This window comes from Sphaeramia orbicularis, chromosome 16, assembly GCF_902148855.1.
Source record: "Sphaeramia orbicularis chromosome 16, fSphaOr1.1, whole genome shotgun sequence".
Lineage (NCBI taxonomy): Eukaryota > Metazoa > Chordata > Actinopteri > Kurtiformes > Apogonidae > Sphaeramia > Sphaeramia orbicularis.
The window spans coordinates 46,158,852-46,184,472 of NC_043972.1; the positions used below are offsets into that span (position 1 = coordinate 46,158,852).

The 25,621-nt window shown below is 37.7% G+C and overlaps 1 protein-coding gene across 2 annotated transcripts in view; it reads right to left on the bottom strand.

The window, feature by feature from the left end:
* Nucleotides 1-25,621, bottom strand: part of LOC115435680 (B-cell receptor CD22) — a 34,949-nt gene that overhangs the window by 1,045 nt on the left and 8,283 nt on the right. For both annotated transcript variants that reach the window (XM_030158255.1, XM_030158256.1), the window contains exons 4-16: nucleotides 24,267-24,548; nucleotides 21,450-21,707; nucleotides 18,442-18,702; nucleotides 17,126-17,416; nucleotides 13,669-13,929; nucleotides 12,390-12,659; nucleotides 10,950-11,216; nucleotides 10,801-10,873; nucleotides 10,643-10,715; nucleotides 2,700-2,836; nucleotides 2,461-2,518; nucleotides 616-710; nucleotides 466-535 (exon numbers count right to left, since the gene is read on the bottom strand). In XM_030158255.1, coding sequence (XP_030014115.1) covers nucleotides 466-535; nucleotides 616-710; nucleotides 2,461-2,518; nucleotides 2,700-2,836; nucleotides 10,643-10,715; nucleotides 10,801-10,873; nucleotides 10,950-11,216; nucleotides 12,390-12,659; nucleotides 13,669-13,929; nucleotides 17,126-17,416; nucleotides 18,442-18,702; nucleotides 21,450-21,707; nucleotides 24,267-24,548 — 2,396 coding nt within the window. The remainder of the gene's footprint in view (nucleotides 1-465; nucleotides 536-615; nucleotides 711-2,460; nucleotides 2,519-2,699; nucleotides 2,837-10,642; nucleotides 10,716-10,800; nucleotides 10,874-10,949; nucleotides 11,217-12,389; nucleotides 12,660-13,668; nucleotides 13,930-17,125; nucleotides 17,417-18,441; nucleotides 18,703-21,449; nucleotides 21,708-24,266; nucleotides 24,549-25,621) is intronic.

Genomic DNA, 25,621 nt, shown 5'->3' on the forward strand with positions numbered 1-25,621 from the left:
ACAATTACCTAAAATAATGACAACCCCAAATTTTTCCTCTGTTTTAGTGTAAAAAAGTAAAACTACAGGAAAATATTTACATTCAAAAAATATTCTTTTGCAAAAAAATTTGAATAACCTCAACAAATATGAAGAGACTTAGGTGCAGTTTTGACAATATTCTTCCTGTTACTAAATGTTTTGTGTATTTGTAGATCCACTGTGATCTGTAAGATGTGTAAATGATAAACTGAGACATAATATTGTTAAAATTGTATTTGTGTTCTTAAGACATTTCAGGTTGGTGATGTTATTCACATTAAGAAAACTTTGTAGATGTGAACACTTTCTTAATGTAACTTTAACTTAAATATGTATTTTTCACAGTTATTATTTCACTGGTCCGGCCCACTTCAGATCATACTGGGCTGTTTGTGACCCCTGAACTAAAATGAGCTTGACACCCCTGCATTATTTGTTTCTGACCTTTTTAAGGGGCTTTGACTTAGCGACCGCCGCATACACAACTTCCGTGTTTGCTTTTTGTGGTCTGTTCCTACAAAACAAGATTTGGAACATTTTATCTTCATGTCATCTGCAGAGCAGGTATAGTATATATGTAGATTTGAAACTCACTTTGGCTTCTTGTCGAAGTGTAGAGAGGCATAGTTGAGGAAGTCGTCTAGTTCACGTCCACCTTGGTGTCTGCTGTGTGGTTTTTGTGTAGAACTCTGAGTGGATTCAGACAGAAGACATGTGAATGCACAGCAGCTACTGAATGATTCATTCATGATGGAAGTGGTTCAGTCATTCACAGCTCCACAGTGATGAGAACTGAATAACCACTGTGCCAACAACAGACAACAGTCTGAGCGTCAGGGGAGTCAAACACATCTGCTGCTCTTCAGACCACACAAATACTGATTTGAGATGACGCTGCTAAATGCACATGTTCTGTGAAGATATTTTTTCTACCTTGTATACAAAGGGCCAGACCTACTAAGGTCGAATTTGCGTGTACTAATTGTGTGTGCAATCTAGAATTTTGCGTGTGGGGTTGAACCGCGGTTTGCGGGTGATTTCCAAAGACTGGTTGCATAATTACAACAGGTGCAAAGTCTTGGAGACCACCCTATTTAAATGAGGACTTGGCGTGTGCAACTGGCAAGGCTATTATCGTTAATGAAAAGTAACGAAATGACGAAAACTAGAATTGTAAAAACATTTTCGTTAACTGAAATAAATAAGAACTATAATTAAAAGAAAAAAACATAACTAACTGAAACTGTATTGTGAGTTTACAAAACAAACTAAAACGTATAAAAATTCTGGATAAAATTCCTTTTGTTTTCATCTTTGTCAATGTCGGATTGATATAAAATCAATTTATTTCCCTCAAGCAGTTTTAGCTGCTGGCACCATATGATATTTAACGGTCTGTCACTTCTTGTCACTTGTGGCTTAGAGTCGTCTTCTGGTCCCCACTCTACCTGGAAACATGGAGACTAAAGTTGGGAGAAAACAGCAGAGTCCTGTATGGGATTTATTTGAATTCAACGGTGAAGAAGAGAAAAGATATAAAGAAACAAAAACTAAACTAAAACTAAGCATTTAGAAAATAACAAAAACAAATAAAAACTAGCAAACCTGCTCTAAAAACTAATTAAAACTAACTGAATTAGAGAAAAAAAAGTCAAAACTAAATAAAACTAAATTATAATGAAAAATCCAAAACTATTATAACCTTGGCTACTGGAGACAATACGGTCAGGAATTTAACCTGAGTTTTTCATGATGCAGTCCGATACATTACCAAGTGAGCTAAATATCAGCTGTATCTCAGGTTGACCTATTCACTATATTATAGTTAATATATAATATAGTTAAATATATAATATATTGTCTTGGTACTTTTTTGGAATGTAAGTTACCAGTCCAGACATGATATAATGAGGGCGCTGATTGGCTCTGTGGTAACAGACAAACCGATATTTCGTGCCACAGTACTGTGTCAGTAGCCACTTCGATAATGAATACACATAAAACACACAAAGAAAAACACAAGTAATATAAAAGGAACATGTATTTTAGAACATTAGAACATCCCTTTTAGAACATTAGGCCATCATCAGTGCTGATCCAGACCCCTGTCCACATCCACATTATCCCTTTGAACATCATTCCTTACATTAGTACCATTACTGCATGGTACCGAACAAAGCAGGTACACTCACTGTTCATGCAGACGTGGACCTTACAGACCCTGTAGACCACATTGGACTGTTGACTGACTATAACTTTTGTTGCCACTGTATTGTAATGTGTGTGGAAATTACCAAAAATAGTCACTTGCCCAATAAAGGGTTAATGTTATGTTTGGGGCTTTTATTGTGAAAGGTAATAAAGGATGCGATAACTGTCTGCTGTTGTTTTAAGAAAACTAATCCCAACATACTGTGTTTTTTTTATAAGTTGACTTACCTCTTGTCCTGTGGGGTATTTCACGGTGCAGTAAATGGTGCTGATGCTGGAGGCACCACTGTGGAAACATAAAGACAATACTAATAATAGAAACAGACTCTTACCACACTGAGTCCATAATAATGAGACTACACCAAACACTGGAGGCCACTGTCATGGTGCCACTCCAGTATGAGCAGCTGCCAGTACACACAGACTGCCTTGTGTCCTGTGTGTCAGTATTTCAGCTGATGTCTTACGTGTTGTCTGGACGGTGCTGGCTCTGTTGGCCGTTTTGACCACATGGCCGGGCTGGCAGCAGCAGGTCATCCCTGCTCCTGGAAGGCTCTGCCAAGGCCAAGCCTGCCTCTGGCCTCCTGGCACCATAACACCTGCCCTGAATGGGACAACACAAGCACATTTACAGATACAGATGCAGATACACCGATCAGCCATAACATTCTGAACACTGACAGTCAAAGTGGTACTACACTGGTCTACAATGTTTAGAAATGATCTGCCACAGAGATTAAATGTGCTCAATGTTACGTATTTTAATAAGATTAGCCCATAAAGACCCAAATAACCACCAGTGACCGAAAGCATCTACTGATGTAAAATATTTAATAACTTTAAAACCATAAATCCCATCAATACATGCAAATAATTGGTGTATAATACAGTTTGTCATCTTTTCATGGTTATCTGATATGACCCATTTGGGCGTTCAGAGGGTCCGTAGTTACCGTGGAAACACTCATCTTCTACAACATTAATTCACCAGTAAAACCCATGGAGTTTAATCAATGACAGTGGATGGAGACACTTGTTGTATGTTCAGTTAATGATATATTTTACAGGAGAAGTCCCTTTTTCTTAATTTTTCTCTGTTCTTACATAATAACCATCAACTTTAGTCTGAGCTTTTATGAACATCTACATGATCAAACATTAAATATTGGAAAATACCTGATTTTCACTGGAATTCCTGCAAATGTTGACCTTTTGACTGAATATGTGTCACCGCTACAATCTTTCAAAGGTGTAAAATAGTGCGTCTGCATCCACTTAGTACATGTGCTATAATGAATATGCAATATGGGGTGTTTACATGCAATTGTATGTGTGCTGGGAGGAGAAAATTTAAATAATTTAGCACACGCAGTGATTTATCAAACCTGAAAGCAATTTTGCTCATAGAAATATTTAACACCTCTCAAAAAGAGGTGCAAACAGTTTGGATGTGTAATTGTGCACACATGGAAGTGGTTATTGTCGCAAGGAGACATCGAAACGATGAAACAAGACACAGAGAATGCATTTTTCACCCTTGTGTGAACATTTTAGGATGACCCTCTGTTGTAGCAAAGACTACTTTTCCATCTGATCTGATGCACACACAAAATCCTCATACAAAAAAAAAAAACATGTAAGTTGAAAGGAACATGTATTTTAAAGCATTAGACCATCATAGGTGCTGATCCAGATGCCTGTCCACATCCACATTATCCCTTTGAACATCATTCCTTACATTAGTACCATCACTTCATGGTACCTAACAAAGCAGGTACACTCACTGTTCATGCAGAGGTGGACCTTACAGACCCTGTAGACCACATTGGACCTGAGATTGTTGACTCACTGTCCTCACTGCAACTGTTGCTGTCACTGTCTTGTAATGTATGTGGAAATGACCAAAAATAGTCTCTTGACCGATAAAGGGTTAAAAATATTGAGTATCGGACAAAGATATGGAACTTCAACGAAGCAAACCATCACTGATGCTATTGATGAGTCTATAATACAACCAACATGGAAACAAATCCAGTACGGTCTGGATGTGTTTCATGTAACTAATGGTGTCCGTATAGAGGTGGATTAAATGAGGAAACAAAAAACCCACCTCAATATCTACTTTCCATTTTGTAATAATTTCCACAGATTTATCAGCTCATTTGCTTTTGTAATAAATCAGTTAAATTGTAAAGAGACTTTATGGACATGCTGTGTTAGGCAGCAAGTGAACATTTAGGATCTGAGCAACTTTGACAAGGGAGACAATGTGACGGGTCAGAGCATCTCCAGATCTTCTTGGACGTTCCCAACGTAAAGTGGTTCATACCTGCCAAAAGTGATCCCAAAGAACCAGATCTCAACCAATCATGCATCTAAGGAAGATAATATCACTACCACCTGTCTAATATTGTGTAGGTTTCCCTTTTTCCACAAAACCAGCTCTGACCTGAGGCCTAAACTCCACCAGACCTCTGAAGGTGTGCTGTGGTATCTGGACCAAGACGCTAGCAGCAGATCCATGAAGTCCTGGAAGTAGAGAGGTGGGGTCTACAAGGATCTGATTTATTTATGCAACACCTCCCACAGACGCTAAATTGGCTTGAGGTTGGGATGTCCTTCCTGAGTGCATTTTTGGTCAGTATGAATCACTGCAGACCAGGACCAGCCAACAAGACCTGCAGTTGTGGAGATGCTCTGACCCAGTCATCACCATGGGGTGCGAGTATATACACTGCACTACATCCCGCTCTTTTTGAAATATCTTTTTTTAGTGTTTTTCTTTGTTGTTTTTGGTTTTATATGTTGATATTTGAAATCAAAAACAAACAAACTATTAGAGTATGGACCTGGTCAAAGTCAGTTCCTTACGTCGCTCATTTATGCCGCATTTCCACTACATGGCGCTGGCTCGACTCAACTTGGGTACCAGGTACTATTCCTGGAGACCGTATCTAATAATAATAATAATAATAATAATAATAATAATAACTCTTTCCCCGCCAATGACGAGATTTTCCGTCAATCCGTGTTTTCACTGTTATACTGTAGTTGGAGGTGTTGTGGATCATGTGAATTACTTTCCTTAGTCCAAAAACAAACAATTAAGCAGCTTTTTCGGAAAAATGACGGGCCGGGTTTAACGTTTTTGCACTGGAGTCTCCGTATCCCATGGCAACGCATCCAGCGGCAGTCACTGAATGAGGAAGTGCAGACTGTGCAGGAACCGCGCGCAGTTTCAAAAGCCTTAAAGATGATTATGGAGACAGAGTCTGACAATTCAATATATGATGGAGCTACAGAAGAACCATTTAGAGACAGGAACGGAGAAACAGAAGGTGAGGGAGACGAAGACAGAACACGGGAAACAAGGAGCGGCTCAGGTCCGACACGGAGGTGCGGGTGGGGGGGGCGGGGGCACAGAGCAACACGGAGAAAATGACAGACAGGAGGAAGAGAAAAGAGACATTTGTAGGGGACATTCAAGGAGAAGACAGACATACAGACATGGGACAAGACAAAAGAAAGCTAGTCTGCATCTGTTAGAGTGAGTTCAGATTCAGACTGAGAACACAGAACATATTCAGCTGTAGAATGTCAGCAGGACACAGGGAAGACACTGTTGGATTTGGCTTTTGTATGAAATAAATAAATACATATATTCATACAGAGATAAATAACTAGATGTCCATATAATTATTTACAGATCAAACACAGCAGCTGGTCCAACAGGAGGACCTGGTGCAGCCAAAGGCCAGAAATCTACAGTATTTAGTGCATTTGTTTCTTTTTTTCTTGAAAATGAGGAATATTGAGGTGTTTATATCCAAAAGCTAAACTACTATGTGTTAGACTTATAACTGATGTATGTAAATGTGCAAAGTTTAGAAGGAACCTGGTGCTTTACAAGATGTTCGGTCTAAAGTTTGGTGTGGATTCCCCTAACATTTTGTGGAATGATGGGATATCTTAGAGCTGTTTGTTACTATTATTGCTGTTATTATTATTTTATTTTGTGATTTTGAAGACAGTGTTACTGTTGGTAAATAAGAAAGAGTCAAAAATGTAAATAGGAAATCAGTTTTCTCTTGAAAATCAATATCTTTGAAAAAAATGCAATTTTCTCAGCTTTTTGCTCAAAATTCAGTTTTTTCCTGAAAATGACCAATATTCAAATGTTTATATCTCACGAACGAATAAAGATAGAATAAAATAGTTTTTTGTGTTTAAAAGTTGAAGTTCTGTTCTTTCTTTTGATGTATTCAGTGTTCACATACTCCTAACACAACATTTTCAGTGAGCCTCCAAAGATTAGTGAAAATGACCAAAACGGCTGGCGCTGGCTACCAACTCACTGGAAAATGCTCTGGCGGGGAAAGAGATAATAATAATAATACATCACACTTATATAGCGCTTTTTTGGACACTCAAAGATGCTTCACAAACAAAACAAAAAGAACAGAGAAAAAAAGAGGCTGAAGAAAATGCAAGTTTGAACAGGTGAGTTTTGAGAAGTGATTTGAAGTTTTGTATTGAGTCTGAGTTCCTGATGTTTTGTGGGAGTGAGTCCCATAGGGTGGGGGCAGCTGCAGCAAAGCCTCAGTCCCCTAATTACAGGATACTACCGACTTTAGAGTACATGGACGTCATAGCAACGCTGTGTGTAACTTCCTGCTCAGAGTTGCTGATAAAGTCACTCATTGCGTGTTGTCCCGTCAAGGTCATGCTGAATCTTTTCATCTGTCACCAAGAAAGACAGATCTCATGAAATCGCATTGTATGTCACGCCAGTTCTTATGGCATTTGGCGTGCTATACACATACATTTTTATCCTTTCATGTGTTATTCAATGCCATTTGATCGCGTGTCAATGTACGCCAAGATCTCTGGTTTACATATTCAAAACCCCTAACCCTAACCCAGTGGTTCTTAACCTGGGTTCGATCGAACCCTAGGGGTTCGGTGAGTCAGTCTCAGGGGTTCGGCGGAGGTCGAGACACACACTCGACTCATTAGTCAGGTGTGTGTGTCGGGCTAGGTCCATGTATGTAAACAAACGGCTTCGGAGACTCTTTCTCTGATTGACATCCAATATACGCGGTGTATTGTTGTTGCTTATAGCACTACAACACATCCGGAAGTGTTTATAATCTCTTCCACTCGTCTGACGATGAATTATTTGAGTATGTTCCACATCGTTGTTATGACTTTTGCTACTTCCTGTTAACCACGGAGGCAGCCATGTGTAGCGTTTGTTTACATTTCTCGGTCACCGCACTGGTCAGTTACAATCATGTGACGACCGACGCACCGTCGCGGATGGAGAAATCGTATTACACTAAAGCCGAGCTAGTGCCGTAATAAGGATGCTGGACATAAAAACGAAGAAAAGGAACAGACTTTGCTGTGAAAATGACATGAGAGCGGCACTTACCAAGGTGAAGCCACGCATTTCTGAACTGGTCTCTCAAAGGCAACAGCAGAAGTCACACTGATTTGCAGTAAATATTCATTATTATTGTAGCCTGATGGAAATTAGGTGATGGGTGTGTGTTAAAATGTTAAAAATGATAAATAGCATAAATACAGTAAGTTCATTATTGGAATACAAAAATTAAAACCATTTCAGTGTGGTAGTATTAAAAAAGGTCATGTCTTTGTGAAAAGGTATGTAATTTGTTGTGAGTTCATGCACTGTATTGGTTTTGTTCTTTGAACACAGTGATGTTAATGCACGGTTCATTTTGTGCACCAGTAAAACATATACCTGTGTCCTGAATTTGGAAAAAAATCATATTGTATTTTTTAATAAAGAAGGGTTCGGTGAATGCGCATATGAAACTGGTGGGGTTCAGTACCTCCAATAAGGTTAAGAACCACTGCCCTAACCCTAATCGCATGGTATTTGACATGGCATGAACATACATGTGGAAAGCTTATAATGTGTACAGATGACAGGCCAATTAAAAGTGGCCTGTCATCTGTACGCAATTCATGATATCACGTTGACCGAGGACAGAAATGTTTGAACCTCCTCGACCAACCACGGTGTCATTTTGCAGGCTGTCATCATGGACTAGCCTATCGATACATTTACTGTAAACTTCCGAATCTGTTTTTTTTTTTTTTTTTAAATGGTGTGTCATGCATTGATGACGCAATGATGCAGAGACAACTCTCTGACTAATCAGTGGTCTGCAGTGTTTACATGTCACATTTTAGCATGTCTCCACCCGTTTTGGAACCTTGGCCGAGCAGGTACTAAAAAAGTAGTACCGGGTACCAGATTCCAGGTTCTTTTACATAATGGAAACGCAAAAAGGCAGAGTCAAGTCGAGTCACTATCTTGTAGTGGAAACGTGGTATTTGCTGCTTCCAACACATCAACTTCAAGGACTAAATGTGCACTTGTGTAATAGATCCAACTCAGTAAAAGGGATGATTGTAATGAAATACTCTATATTATTACCACTTGTCCTGTCTGTGGTCGTGGCTGATCTGTGTATGTCACAGGTGTCAAACATGCGGCCCAGGGGCCAAATCCAGCCCGCCAAAGGGTCCAATCTGGCCCGCAGGATGAATTTGTGAAAAACAAAAATGACACTGAAGATATTAACAATCAGTGGTGTCAAAATCAGTATTGACTCCATACCTCTGGCTCCTACCAGTGTAGTACGTAACCTGGGAGTCATGATTGATAATCAGTTGACCTTCACAGATCACGTTGCCTCTGTCACCTGATCATGCCGTTTCACTCTGTTCAACCTAATAAAGATCAGGCCATACCTAACCGAACAGGCCACCCAGCTCCTGGTGCAGACTATGGTTATCTCCCGCCTTGACTACTGCAATGCTCTTCTAACGGGCCTCCCAGCTTGTGTTGTCAGACCACTACAGATGGTCCAGAATGCAGCAGTGCGTCTGGTCTTCAATCAGCCCAAAAGGGCACACGTCACCCCCTTACTCATTGAGTTACACTGGCTACCCATAGCTGCCCGCATCAAATTCAAATCTTTAATCCTAGCCTACAAAATTCTCAGTGGGTCTGCTCCTACCTACCTAGCTGCACTGATAAAAGCTTATGTTGCTCCACGACCACTCCGCTCATCTGGGGAACGTAGTCTGGTGGTCCCCAGACCTTGTACAAGACAATCCAGGCTCTTTTCATGGGTCGTTCCACGTTGGTGGAACGCCCTACCAAGTGTTACAAGAACAGAGGCATCCCTGCCTATCTTCAAGAAGCTCCTGAAGACCCAGCTCTTCCAAGACCACCTCCTATCCTAACACTTTCAAACATTCCATTTTAAATATTCTAATAAGGTTTTTCCCAGGATTATCACAGATTCTTCCAGGATTATTTCTGGACCTGCTGCGGTGGTCCTGCCTCTCTCCTGCCCTCATCATCACCACTCACTTATCCTCAGCTGCCTCCATGTGTCTCCCCCTACTCCCCCCATCTCTCCCAGTCTCTATCTCTATCGCTCTCTCTTTTTCTCTTTCTTTACCCTCACTCTTTAACCCCAACTGGTCAAGGCAGACGGCCATCCTCCAGGAGTCTGGGTCTGCTCCAGGTTTCTGCTGTTAAAGGGAAGTTTTTCCTCGCCACTGTCACCAGTCACAAGTGTTTGCTCCTGGAGGATTCTGTTGGGTTTCTGTAAATTGGCTTAGAGTCTGGTTTTTGACCAACTCTATATATAAAGTGTCATGAGATAACTTTTTTGTGATCTGGCATTATATAAATAAAATTTGATTGATTGAGTGATTTAATTGGTTTTCCCCTGTAAGTCGCTTTGGAAAAAAGTGTCTGCCAAATGCATAAACATGAACATAAACATAAAATCATTTTAATTCAGGTTCCACATACAGACACATACAGTCCAATTAGATTTCAAGTGGGTCAGACCAGTAAAATATTATCATAATAACCTATAAATAATGACAACCCCAAATTTTCTCTTTATTTTTTTGATGTAAAAAAGTAAAATTACGTGAAAATGTTTACGTTACCAAACTTTTACAAATGTGAATAACCTGAACAAATATGAACTAACAGAAATGTCTGAAGAAAAGTTAATGTAATTTTACCAATATTCTGCCTGTTACTAAATCTTTTGTGCAATTGTAATGCACATGCGTAAATGATAACTGATAAATCGAGGCATAATATTGTTAAAATTTACAAAAGACAATTCAGATTGTTCATGTTATTCAGATTTTTAAGGAAACTTTGCAGATGTGTACCTGATCATAATATAATTTTTCTTTTTTCACAGTTATTATTTTACTGGTTTGGCCCACTTGAGATCCAATTGGGCTGAATGTGGCCCCTGAACTAAAATGAGTTTGACACCCCTGGGTCATGTGATTTTCTGTTAGATTACATTCATAAGGAGGGAAGTTAAATCTGTACCAGAGAAGTGACAGAGCTCCACCAGGGCAGGGTGTTCACAACTCTTTGTTGACTAGATTTCCTCCTCCTGTGTCTAAAAACAAAAAAGTGAATGACTTGAAGGTGAAAATTATGACGGTAAATTCAGTTATTTGTGTAAATGTGTGTTCATACATTACCTGTAAACAAAGAAAATGATGACAATAATGAGGAGAATAATAAGAGCAAGGATGATGATCTTTATAAAGTCTCCTGTAGTGAAATGAAACAGGCTGTGAGATGATTATATACAAAAATGAAGTCTTGCCTTTCTCTAAAATGTACTTACGATTCATAAACACAGGCTCTGGTTCTGACATTTTTCCACTAATTTCATTCTGGGCGATGCAGTAGTACAGTCCTGGCTTGTCAGAGGTAACTGTGTGGATTTGTTGGTCAGACACCTTCACATCTCCATGTTGATCCTTCATGTACCACCTGTACTGTTTGACTTCAGGATAACTGCGGCTGCTGCTGCACTTCAGCTTCACTGTCCTGGTCCCATCAGGCTGCTGCTGCTCCTCTAGCCTTATGATCTCAGTGTGTTTTGGAGCATCTAGACAAACGTCAATTAAAACAGATATAATCCTCAACAGACGAATCACTTGGGATTAACAACACAGATGAAAACATACTTTTGCTGCCCCCTAGTGGTGTGCAGCAGTGATCAATTTTGCACTCCATGAAATTTTGCTTTACATTTTGAATGGTGTTGTGTTATTTTTTCCCCCAAAATTGTTTAGAACGTAAATGTGATACAAACCCATATTTGATGGAATTTGAACAAATGACAACTTGTCACAATTGTTAATAGCATCTTATATTTTCATCATGGCAAAAAATGCATATATTTTTTTAACTTCTGCAATGGAAGAATTCAGGAGAGCTATGTGTTTCAGATATTTAATTCATGCAAATTTTTAACTGTGATACCAAAGGGGCAGATTAAGATTAAGATTCAAGATAATTCCCACTGTTAACACAGGGGGGCAGCATTTTACCAGGAAGTTGTGGTGTTGATGTCTACACCCAGCAAGAACCTTTAAGTGTTTAGCCAAAAGAAAATACATTACCATGCAAAGAATTCCATAAAATTTTGCTATAATTTATGGTTGAACTATGTTGTGATGGCTCCAGGTGCCTTTGTTTTTGTTTAACTCATGTTTTTATTGTAAATATACTTTTTTTTATCATGCAAAATAACATGAAGAATTATTTTAGTACTTTATATTCAAATTAACAATGAGTTATTGTCAGAAACTACCGTATGTTTTTAATAAATATTCTAATGTTAAAACTCAAATATTATAAAATATTATATGCAATCATGCATACTTTAGTTAACGTTTTAAAGGACAGATATTGACAATGGTGGTAAAATAACAATGCTGGGTTAGAAGATATTCTATAATCATAGAAGGCCTCTGAAGTGTAACATATTCATCATGGAAAACTGTGCATGAAAATTTTTTTTAATGTACTTTTTAATCTATAACTTGATTGCATTGCATCTGTGATGAAAATATTGTGTTTTGTCGTATTTAATTTGATTTGGTGGGTAAATACATTCAGGTTTTGGTATCCTGTACTGTCAGTCCCCCTCAAGCCTCAGATAGTTCATTAAATACTCACATTATGCGTAAATATGTGTGTGTGTGTGTGTGTGTGTGTGTGTGTGTGTATTTTACTTTTGTTCCTCCATTAACATGACAATTGAATCTCTACTCACATCTGACTTTAACATCGACCGGTTGTGATGTTCCATTTCCAATCTCATTGCTGGCCTTACAGCTGTAGCGTCCACTGTCACTGGGAGTCACAGGCTTCACAACCAAAGTCTGACCCTCTTTCAAGAATACATCCTGCCCATCTTTACGCTTTAACCAAATGAAAGACCTCACAGGTGGGTGGGACTCAGCACTGCACTCCAGCTTCAGCATTGTGTTTTCATTGACAGTTAGACCCGGAGAGGCGGACACCCTCACATTTTTGGGACTATCTGCATTTAACAAAATATAAGACAATATAAGACAGGTGTGTCAAACATGCGGCCCGTGGGCCAAAACCGGCCTGCCAAAGGTTCCAATTCGGCTCATGGGATGAATTTGCAAAGTGCAAAAATGACACTGAAGATATTAACAGTCATGGATGTTGAACTCGTTTTTGTTCAGGATCCACATACAAACCAATATGATCTCAAGTAAAGTAATAAATAGCATAATAACCTATAAATAATGAGTCCGAATGTTCTTCTTGGTTTAACGTGAAAAAAAAAAAAAATTACATTATGCCAATAAATAATGACAACTCTATTTTTCTTTTTGTTTTAGTGCAAAAAGCCTATTTAGTTATGAAAATATTTACATTAACAAACTACCATTTAACAATAAAATGTGAATAACCTGAACAAATATGAACAACCTGAAATGTCTAAAGAAAATTTTACAATTTACAATTTTAACAATATTCTGCCTGTAATTAAATGTTTTGTGCCTTTGGAGATCTGATTTGGAATGCACATGTATAAATTGAGGCATACTATTGATAAATTTGCACTTTCACAGTTTTTTTCAGGTTATTCACATCTTTTTTATTTGGATAGTTTGTAAATGTAAATATTGTCTGAATTTAATCTTATTTTTTGTACTAATGTCATTATGTCATTGTCATTATTTACAGGCTGTTCTGCTGTTATTTTACTGGCCCGTCCCACTTCAGATCAAAGTGGGCTGAATGTGGAACCTGAACTAAAATGAGTTTGACAGCCCTGATATAAGACATCAAATATCAGAATATAAAGTATCAGATTATAGAAAAATCTGATTGTAACTGGTATATTGGTAACACACTGCATTCCTTATATTTATACTATTTCATAGATTTATGTGTTCATGTTTATCTCTTGTAAATCAGAACCATTTCTGTTTAAAGAGGGTAGTGTTCTGGTATTGGTTTTGGTTTCTTTAACAAAATAAGAGAAAAAAACTGAGCAACTCTACTTCCCGTACATTTGACCACCAGCTTCCTCTCTGTGCTTTGTGGTGATCCTTCGCTGTTGTGGGCGTGGCAAATGTAATTTCCTGTGTGGGCTGAAGTGACTTGGAATGTGTGGCGGAGAGTGTTGTTTCTATTGGTTTTCTGAAGCTCCTTTGAGGACCATTTTAAGCTGAGGTCTGATTTTGGAGAGCTTTTCACAGTACAGTTGATGGTGATCCACTGGCCTTCAGTGATGTCAGTGACCATGGTCAGTGTGAGGTTGGTGGGAGGATCTGCACACAGGAAATAGCTTTGAGCTTAACAGGATTCATTTTTGACTTCTCTAACGACTGCACAGGCATGAAGATGAAAAAAAATTATTTAAAATGTTGACTCACTTTGTTATCCCTCAATCCTCAATTTCCTGAGGGCTCCACCCAAAGGACAATAATAATAATAATAATAATAATAATAATAATAATAATAATAACAATAATAATAATGTATATAGCACTTATCACAGAAAAATTCACAATATGCTTTCAATAAAAATCAGAAGTAAATTACATAGGCAAAAAACAAAACAAAACAAAAAACATGCAGCTACATACACAGGCATAGAAGCATAAAAGCAAAGGTCATAAAGCCTACAGCTAACTAAAAGCCTGTCTAAACAAGAAGGTAGTCTGTAGCTTTTTAAAACACTCAAGCAAGTTTAAAGCATGAAGTTCCAGTGGCAGTACAATAAAGTTCTATCTAATCTATTTTAATCTCTAATCTGTCCCCATACAGATATTTGGTCTCTGCATTTTACCCTTACTAATGCACACAGGCATTAGCATTAGCATTAGCATATAGAACACATTGGGAGCAGTGAGCTGCCACTGAAGGTGCATGGAGACCAACTCCAGATCCTCATCAGTACTGTGGTCAAGAGAATTCACCTACATACACCTGTTTTGGATGGAGGGGAAAGTGGAGGATCCAAATAGAATAGAATAGAATAGAATAGAGTAGAATAGAATAGAATAGAATAGAATAGAATAGAATAGAATAGATCTTTATTGTCACTGTCACAGGAACAATGAAAATCAGTTTAGCAGCTCAGTTCAATTTAGCGGCAAAACAATTGGTGCAAAAGGGACTGTGTAAGAAAAATAAAATAAAATACACATATCACAGTAACAAAGCACAAACACAAACCTTCTTGCTGGTAAATGGAAGTGCTAACCACAATAATACTGCACCATAAGACGGATCTTTTATGCCAAGAAATGTCAAAAGTTTGAAACATGTGGGATCAAACGTATGTGTATATACTGCATGAATGTCAAATCTAGTCATATCTGTGCTCTGATCAGGAGATAATCTTATTATTTGTTGATTATATTGTTGAATGGGATCATTAAAGCCAGGGCTGTGAAACATGTGGCCCGTGTACCAAAACTGGCCCACTAAAGGCTCCAATCCGGCCCATGGGATGAATTTGCAAAGAGCAAAAATTACACTGAAGATATTAACAGTCAAAGGTGTTAAAGGGTCAAAACAGTAATGTCCCATCAGAGAGCAAACTTTAATTGACTGCCATTCCAACATTTATTTCAATATAAATTAGCTCCTTGTTTTGGATAATCCCTTATGGTCCAACTAAAGCAAAAATGAATTTAAAAGTAAAAATGTGCGTCATTTAGCAACACTAATCTGTCAAATTGTGTCTAAAATGTCCCATCAGAGAGACTTCGAATACTTTGTTTTGACCCTAACCTAGTTTTAGTTCAGGTTCCACATACAGACCAATATGATCTCGTAAAATAATAATATAATAACCTCTAAATAATGAGCCCAAATTTTCTTCTTGGTTTCATATGAATCAAAGTATATTACATGATGCCTATAAATAATGACAACTCCAAATTTTTCTCTTTGTTTTAGAGCAAAAAGCCCATTTAATTATGAAAATATTTACATCGACAAACTATCCTTTAACAGTAAAACATGAACAACCAGAAATGTCTAAAGAAAATTAAGTTTAATTTTAACAATATGGTGCCTGTTAATAAATGTTTTGTGTCTTTGTAGATCCAATCTGGAATGCATATGTATAAATGATAAGTTAGGCAAAATATTATTAAAATTGCACTTATTTTTCTGAAGGAATTTAAGTTTTTTTCAGGTTATTCACAACTTTTTTGTGTAGATAGTTTATAGGTGTAAATATAAATATTCTCATAATTACCTCCGCCAAGGAGGTTATGTTTTTGCCAGGGTTTGTTTGTCTGTCTGTTTGTCTGTCCGTTAGTGTGCAACATAACTCAAAAAGTTATGGACAGATTTGGATGAAATTTTCAGGGTTTGTTGAAAATGGGATAAGGAAGAAATGATTAACTTTTGGGGGTGATCGGGAGTGGGGGGGCCCACTGATCAGCCTTGGCGGAGGTCTGCGCTCTCTGAGTGCTTCTAGTATTTTCTTGAAATTTAACTTTTTTTTTGAAAAACTTTTCAGGTTGTTAATATTTAGTCAGGTTAGTTACCTCCGGCAAGGAGGTTATGTTTTTGCTGGCGTTGGTTTGTCTGTCTGTTTGTCTGTTCGTGTGCAAGATAACTCAAAAAGTTATGGACGGATTTGGATGAAAATTTCAGGAAATGTTGAGACTGGCACAAGGAACAAATGATTAAATTTTGGTGGTGATCGGGGTGGGGGTGGGGGGGCACTGATTTGCCTTGGCGGAGGTCTGCACTCTCCAAGTGCTTTTCTAGTTTAATGCTATATTTTGCAGTAATACAAAGAGAAAAAAATTCAAATTATTATTATTTACAGGCTATTCTGCTATTACTTTACTGATCTGGCCCAGTGGAGATTAAACTGGGCTGAATGTGGAACCTGAAAGAAAATGAGTTTGACACCTGTGGTATAACGAGATGGTTTATGCACTTCATAAAATAGTAGAAAGGCTTTGAATATGACCAGATAGTTACTGTGTTTTTTGTTGATTTAATTATGTTTTGTTTGATTGCTGTTTTTGTTCACTTTATGTAATTATTTATGTTATTTATAAATTTTTTTGTTGCCTTCAAGGAGGTATGAGCTTATTTATTTGTTTGTTCATTTATTATTTATTTATTTATTTATTTATTTGTATCTCAGTATGGGTGTTTAAGAATGTGTATGTGAAAATGATAAGTGGAGTTAACAATTTATAAAAGATCCAAGTGCATTGATTTTTCATGCAGCCTTTATGCAGACAGGAAGTTAAATGATAGACTGTCGTGTGGAGAAGGGGTGGGATTAAATAATTTACACTTCCTCCCACTCCTTTTTGAATATACAGATGAAGTCATATTTTCTTTATGTGTACAAGTTTTCATGTTTTCTTGAACTCTGTTTTATTTGTAGACACTAAAGTAGGATTATTTTGTTTGTTTTGTTGTTATTTGAAGTAAATGGAACTGAACTGAACTGATCTTATGTTAAATCCCACAGTTACTTACACAGTACATCTACGCAACCCGGTTGGCTGTTGTCCCCGGGATCCACGGAGTTGGTGGCGTTACACATGTAACAGGCTTCATCGTCCACTTGTACTTTCTCCAAAAGTAGGCTGTTTTCATTTGTTGTCTTTGACTTCCACAGCGATGAGTCTAAGTGTGTGTTGTTACTGTAGCGATACCAGGTGTACGTTCCAGGGGTGGGATTGGCATCAGTCTTACATGTGAAAGTCAGGCGCTCACCCTTTCTCACTTTTTGAGGTTCAATGATAATGCTTGTGTTCCTCGGCTTATCTGAAAAATAAATACATCCCAGTATAAAATATATATAAGAGCAAATTTTTTTTCTTTTTCCTCTTTAATAATAATGGATTAGATTTCTATGGCACTTTACATTACTGATCCATTATTCATTCTCTCTCTCATTCCCCCTCTGGTGGTGGTCAACTGGGGCAGACTGATGGAAGTGTGGCTGACAACTCACACCAAACAGCCCCTCTGACCACCACCGAACATTCACACGCATCCGTACACCAGTGTGAGTAGCAGCACTGGAGGCAAGGAGGGTGAAGTGTCTTGCCCAAGGACACAACAGCACATGACTGGGACAGAGCAGGATTCGAACCGCCAACCCTTCGGTTATTGGACGACCCGCTCTACCTTCTGAGTCATGGCTCTTTATATTTTCTGTTTAAGTGTATATTTTCTGTTTTTACCCCTCAGTATTGCAATCGTTTTGTCATCCGTCTGTCTGTCTGTCTGTCCATTCAATGACATAATCATATTATCTGAAGAATTCATTGACATATCTGCATCAAATTTATATTGTGGATGCATCTTGGCATTGAGCCGAAGAATATTGAAAACAGGTGACCTTGACCAACTTTTTCAAGGTCAAATGGCCTTGTGCAGTTATAATATCTGAGTACTTTCAAATATAAATATGTATGTAATAAGTTTTCCAACAAAGACAGTCTAATCTAAATTACAGGGCAGGAACATTTAAGAGAATCTTACACTATATTTGGCTGAGGGAGATTAAAAGTGTGCAGCACTTTATGTTCTATTTTCTGTTTTCTGTCTTCCCTGCACTTTAGTTTTGTATTTGCTGCTGTTAACTGGGCAATATCCCCACGGCGGGATGAATAAAATCCAATCTTTTCTTTTCTTTTTTCTTTTCTTTTCTTTTCTTTTCTTTTCTTTTCTTTTCTTTTCTTTTCTTTTCCTGTGCTTTAAATAATAAAACACCAGTATGTGAAGTAAATGTACCTCCCATAAATGTCTGATGTATAAACAGTATGAGCATCTGAGACACTTACAGTGAATGTTCATTTGTAGAGGGCGTGACTTTCCAGTGCCCACAGTGTTCGTCGCTTCACATGTGTAAGACTGACTGTCCTCAGGCTCAATCCTGTTAATAACATATGTCATTCTACTACCAACCTGAGCCCGGTTTTTAAACCACCTGTAGGAGGTAGGTAATGGGTTGCTTGTTACCACATTACAACTTAAATCAACTCTTTCCCCTTGTATAAACGGAGGCTGAGGTGACACCACTATCACCTCAACACGAGGTTTATCTGAAACAAACAAAAAAAGAACACCATTCATTGTATTATTTCATAAAAGTAATCTGCTTCAGAAAACATTTCCTACAAGTAACATTTAACAGATGTTTTGAAAGTAGCCTACCATAGCATCAAAGTGGTATAAGTCAACAAAAAAGAACTGCGGGTGTTAAAACTAATAAGAGGCAAAAGGAGACAGTGAAATGATAATGTAAGAAAATAATTTATTAACGATCAAGAAATAAATTAAAGGTTCAATATGTAACATTTCTTTAGCCTCATAGTATAACTGTTTAAGTCATATTTTTTTTTCAGGTCATATCCAATGATTAAAAATGAATCAGCAGTGTTAGAAGAGGCCAAAAATATGTGCAATTATGCTAAGGTGCTAACGACAAGCATACCTTCATGAAATTATTGTTCCACAGATTGTGTCACTCACTGAATAAATGATAAACCTCGATGTTTACACTCATCTGTATAATAGTAACATCAAGTTTTCTTCTTCAAATGAAAATTCATAGGTGATAATTTTTACAGTTGGTCCAAATAACACTTTGTCTTATAATCTGCACATAATGCATCAGCTGATAGTTTACATTATAGCTCTGTTAGTTTGGCTCTGTTAGCTTAGCGCTGCTTTTAGACAGAAAACAGCCACAGTAAAACCACAAACCACCTTCATTTTCTGTATGGTTTGTGCTGTCAATAGCTGCATTAAAGATTTGTTAAGAAAAATACAAATTACGTCAGAGTTTAGTCTGAACCGGTGAACACCAAATGGCCGTCTGAGCAAAGATAATGACTTTCTTCATAAGCTTCATAATCAAAGTCATGTAGAATAAACAGTGTGATTTTAACATCAAGAAAACATTAAGAAAAATAAGTGCAATTTTAACAATATTCTGTCTGATACTAAATATTTTATGTATTTGTAGACCCACTGTGATGTAAGTTGTAATGTACTTGTGTAAATGAGACATAAAATTGTTAAAATTACACATTTTTCTTATCCCATTAAGACCCAAATATCCACCTGTGACCAAAACTATTCACTGATCTAAAATGTTTAATAACTTTAAAACCACGTATCCTATCAAGATGTTGAAATAATGTGTAAAATGCAGTGTTTCATTTTTTCATACTCGTCAGATATGCCCCTTTTGGATGTTCAGAGGCTCAGTAGTTACCATGGAAACACCGTCATCTTCTACAACATTGATTCACCAGTAAAACCCATGGAGTTTAATCAATGACAGTGGATGGATTCACTGGGTTCATGTTCTGTTAATAGTAGATTTGACTGAAAAAGTCACTTTTTTCTTAAGTTTTTTTCTGTTTTTGATATAATAACCCTTAAATGGAATCTCATCATGGTGATTAAAGTACATTATCAGTAAATTAAATATAGAAAAATACCAGATTTTGACTGAAGAAACGCAAAATATAGAGGATAGTATTATGTGGTGATAAATCACTTAAGAAAGGTTAAATAGAGGGAAAATTCATTTGGGAATTGACACAAAAGTAACACTGAGTCTTTATTTGTTAAGAAATTTTGGGTTCATGATAGTTCATAGACGATAGACGTTTACTTTTTTCACTCTAAAATACAGACAAAAGTTTGGAGTTGACATTATTTATATGTTATTATTATGCTGTTATTTTACTGGTCTGGCCCATTTGAGATCATATTGGGCTGAAGGTGACCCCTGAACTAAAATGAGTTTGACAGCCCTGGTCTAGGAGGTTAAGATGTAGGTGACCGATACAGTTAACCAATGAAAAAGACTCCAACACAGACTTCAAATACGGGTCCGATCAAGCGGTGACACAAGGACACATTTGGTGTTCAACAGTCTCTGTCATGAAAGCAGAGTAACTTATACGCATGTATTATACATATTGGAGTAGGTATTTATAAGCACTTTAACATTATGTGTAACTAAATTTGGGGAGATAAAATTTTTAGGTGAAAATGTCAAATTACTGCTCAGCGACACGTGGACTTGAAACGGAAGTTAATTTTTTAAGCTTTACGTAAACATTCAAAACACGCGATTCTCAACAGAAATTGGTATGAAGTAGAACAAAACCTTTTAGATATTATGTTCAACTATGCTGAAAATAAAATTCGGAGTAAAATATTGAAAAGTCTCAGTTTTATTGACGTGAGAATGCGGTAACACGTGGACAGGTTACCATAGTAACACGTGGACAGCTCTTTACCACTGTATGCATCACCCAAAATGGATCAAAAGATCATTACTTTCTGAAAGTTTCACTCAAATATCTGAATTATAAGGAACTTGAAAATTAAAAATAGGTATTTTTGTGGTAACACGTGGCTAGGGCCTTTTAAGCAACTCACAAATGTTCAAAGTCATAAATATCAATAATATTCACAAAATAATGAAAATCTAATACTTTAAACTTAAAAATCATCTATATAATCAAGAGATTGAATAAATTATCACATTTTTTAGATATAATTTTCCAATTTGAGCTATGGCTGTGCTGTAAAAATTACAATAGCTAAAATCAGTTGTAACTTTTTTTCTACGAGTGGTATTTTAAAAAGGATAACAGTTCCATAAAATACAGATCTTTAGCTAAAAAATGAGCTCACTTGATAAATGATGTGTGCAAATGTACTTTTTACGTTGATGTTCACTTTCGGTTGACCAGACCCATAAGCATGCCAGCACATTGAAACGTTCCATATTGAACCTTGAATTAAAATTCAAACAAGTCCTTACATGTAACAATAAGTTGGATCACATTTGAGATGTTGTTCCCATATTTGTTGTGAGCTTTACAGTAGTATTGTCCAGCATCTGACAGTTGGACTGATGGGATTGTCCACTCTGAACCTGAGAACTTTTTTTCATTTGTGCCATGTTCAAACCATTCAAAGGTGGGAATGGGACGTCCACTGGAGGAGCATTTGAGAGTCACCGGATCCCCTTCTTTAATGTCGTTTGGGATTGTATGAGCCACTGTATTTCTGGGAGCATCTGAGTCAAGAAAACAGAAATCAAAGGTAAAGACTGAGAACTGAAACAGCATCAATATTCACACAAATCAGTTGTGTTAGAGCACAGGTGTGAAACAAACGACCCTTGGGCCAAAACCGGCCGCCAAAGGGTCCAATAGGCCCGGGATATTAACAGTCAATGGTGTTAAAATCTTTTTAATTTAGGTTCCATATTCAGACTCATATGATCTAAAGGGGATCACACCGGAAAAAAAACTAAATCTTACCAAGTGTATTTTTCTCATTTCTAGTCAAAATATCTCATCACACTTAAAATAAGACATAATCAGCTAAAGAGTAACTTTTCAGTGAAATATAAGAACTGATTTTTAGACAATAGATCTTGAAAATCTTATTTCAAGAAATCTTACCAAGATAATCTTCACTTGTGTTCCATTGGCAGATTTTTTACTTGAATTAGGCAAAAAAAAAAAAAAAAAAAATCTTGAATTCAGAAAAAAAAAAAAAAAAAAAAAAAAAAAATCTGCCAATGGAACAGGTGAAAACTATGTTGGTAAAATTTCTTGAAATATGATTTTCACGACCTATTGTCTAAAAATAAGTTATTTTATATCACTGAAATGTTACTCTTTAGGTGATTATGTCTCGTTTTAAGTGTGATGAGATATTTTGACTGGAAATGAGAAAAATATACTAGGGTAAAATTTAGATTTTTTCCCAGTGCAGATCAGTTAGATACTATTATAATTACCTATACATAAAAACAACTCAAAATTTTTCTGTTTTTCTCGGTGTGAAAGGTAAAATGACATGGAAATGTTTACATTTACAAACTATTCTATGACACAAAATGTGAATAATCTGAACAAATATGAACAACATGGAATTTATCAAGAGAAATTAGTGTAATTTTATCAATATTCTGTCTGTTACTAAATGTTTTGTGTATTGTAGATCCACTGTGATCTGTAAGTTGTAATGCACATGTGTAAATGTGTAAACTGAGGCAAATATTGTTAAAATTACATTTAAAGCAGCGTATGATGTTCATCACCAATTTTTCATCAGGTCTGTAAAACCCCAGTGATAGCCTTAGTATCATGAATCTGTTAGTCTTAACGTAATTACACACCTGAATCACTTCCCTCACGGTGAACAACTTTGACGTGTACTCCATCACAACCTGTCTATTTACATAACAAACTGAAAGCAAACCATCACTTGGGCCTTTTTGGAATTCCATGCAGCTGCAGTATGGCCAGAGCAGCAACAAACATGGAGACGGCTTCATTGCTTCTTGCTGCTGCGGCTGTGTGGAATTCTGAAAAAGGCCTGAATGGCGATTTGGTTTTGGGTTGTTATGTAAACAAACAGACAGCTTGTGATGGAGGACACTTAGAAGTTGTTCACCGTGAGGGAAGTGATTCAGGTGTGTAATCATGTTAAGACTAACAGATTCGTGATACTTAGGCTTTCACTGGGTTTTACAGATTTGATAAAAAAAAATTGGTGATGAAAGTCATACGCTGCTTTAAGAAATTTCAGGTTGTTCATGTTATTCATATTTTTAAGGACACTTTGTAGATGTGAACAGTTTTATAATGTAATTGAACTTCTTTCACTGTTATTTTACTGGTCTGGTCCACTTCAGGTCATATTGGGCTGAATGTGGCCCCTGAACTAAAATGAGTTTGACAACCCTGTTAACTAGAAAAGCACTCGGAGAGCGCAGACCTCCGCCAAGGCAGATCAGTGGGCCACCGTGCCCCCCCACCCCACCCCCGATCACCACCAAAATTTAATCATTTGTTCCTTGTGCCAGTATCAACATTTCCTGAAATTTTCATCCAAATCTGTCCATAACTTTTTTAGTTAGCTTGCACATGGACAAACAGACAGACAAACAGACAGACGGACGGACGGACAGACAGACAGACAGACCAACACAGACAAAAACATAACCTCCTTGGCCCTTGGCGGAGGTAATAATAATGGATTGGATTTCTATAGCGCTTTTCAAGACCCCCAAAGCACTTTACATTATTGATCCCTTATTCATTCACTCTCTCACTCCCGCTCTGGTTCTGGTAAACTACATCTGTATCCACAGCTGTCCTGGGGCAGGCTAATGGAAGCATGGCTGCCCATGGGCTCTATGCGCAGCCCCAGTACTTCCTGAACTTCAGGCGGCTCCTTTTTTTCCTGCCTTTCATTATTGGACACACTGATTAATCCAGGTGTGTCTGACCACAGTAGTCACAACAAGTAGTAGCAGGAACACCTGCACTAATCAGTGTGTCCAATAATGAAAGACAGGAAATAAAGGAGCTGCCTGAAGTTCAGGAAGTACTGGGGCTGTGCATAGAGCCCATTTGCTCCAAACTGCCCCTCCAACCACCAAACACTCACACGCATTCATACACCAGTGTGGGTGACACTGGAGGCTATGGCACATGACTGGGACAGAGCTGAATTTGATCCACCAATCCTTCAGTTACTGGACCACCCACTCTACCTTCTGAGTCATGGCCGCTCCACAGCAGTTAATACATTTATTAACCAAGAACATTATACTTACGTTCTACAGTTATGCTGATGTTCCGAACCAAGTATTTGTCTTGGTTATTTTCAATTTGGCAGGAGAACTCTTTGCCATCATCCTCCCAAGTGGCTTCAAATGCGTCTGTGACTCGGTTGCTTTGACGTGTATTTAGAGAATATGTTGCCTCATTGGTCCGCTGTGTCACACCTTTGATTTGTGGGCGTGAAGAACATAAACTCGAAGTCGAACATATGAGGCTTATCCAGCCAGATTCTATCACAGCCTCTGGTTTATTAAAAGAGACCAGACATTCATTTTCTGCAAACGTGAAAGAGAAAAAAGATCAGTTTGGATTCTGGATGATGAACTCAGAGACCAGTGTTTTCTCCTGTGATCAAACCAGCAATGAAATATCTTCAGGTCATTTCAATTAAAGGTGGGGTGCAAGATGTTTTCCTGGATCATTTTTTACTGTACTGCTTAAAATCCCCTTCACACCCCGATTACAACCAATTAATTAAATGCTCTAACATGAAAATAAAAAAAAAATTAGTCACCTGTGGAACAGACAGGACTGAAAAAACACCATCCAATCATTTTGAGCCCCCAATCAAAATGACTGAACAGTGATATGTCTATCAAACTCAACTGCCATTTGCCCCCCCCCCGCGCATACCCCTCCTCGAGCATGAATCGTGCATTCTCAGAGGTTTGGAGCACTTTACAGGAAACGAAGCCAGAGCCAGAGCTTGGCTATATTAGTCATATTAGGATGGAAAGTTCACCGGCAAACTGTTTTGTCACTAACATAAATCACTAGGAAATGTAACGTTAGTCAGACAGGTATGAACTGGGGCTGTTCTGTAAGAGCGGGGGTGTTGGAGGAGACTGAATGAGGTATGCATGGATCAGAACCGGAGCTGAAGCCAGGGCTGCCGGGGCCATCAGAGCTGGGCGAATTGTTGCTGTGCAGTGTTTGTGAACCCTCGGGAACAAGTATTGCGTGTGGCTGTACTCTGGAGGCGTGGCTTCGGGAGGACGTCTGAAGAAAGGGGGTTTGGACTTTTGAATTGTGTACAGGGTGGGGAAGCAAAATTTACAATGAACATTTAGTTGTTTTTTCTCAGCAGGCACTACGTCAATTGTTTTGAAACCAAACATATATTGATGTCATAATCATACCTAACACTATTATCCATACCTTTTCAGAAACTTTTGCCCATATGAGTAATCAGGAAAGCAAACGTCAAAGAGTGTGTGATTTGCTGAATGCACTCGTCACACCAAAGGAGATTTCAAAAATACTTGGAGTGTCCATAAAGACTGTTTATAATGGAAAGAAGAGAATGACTATGAGCAAAACTATTACGAGAAAGTCTGGAAGATACTAT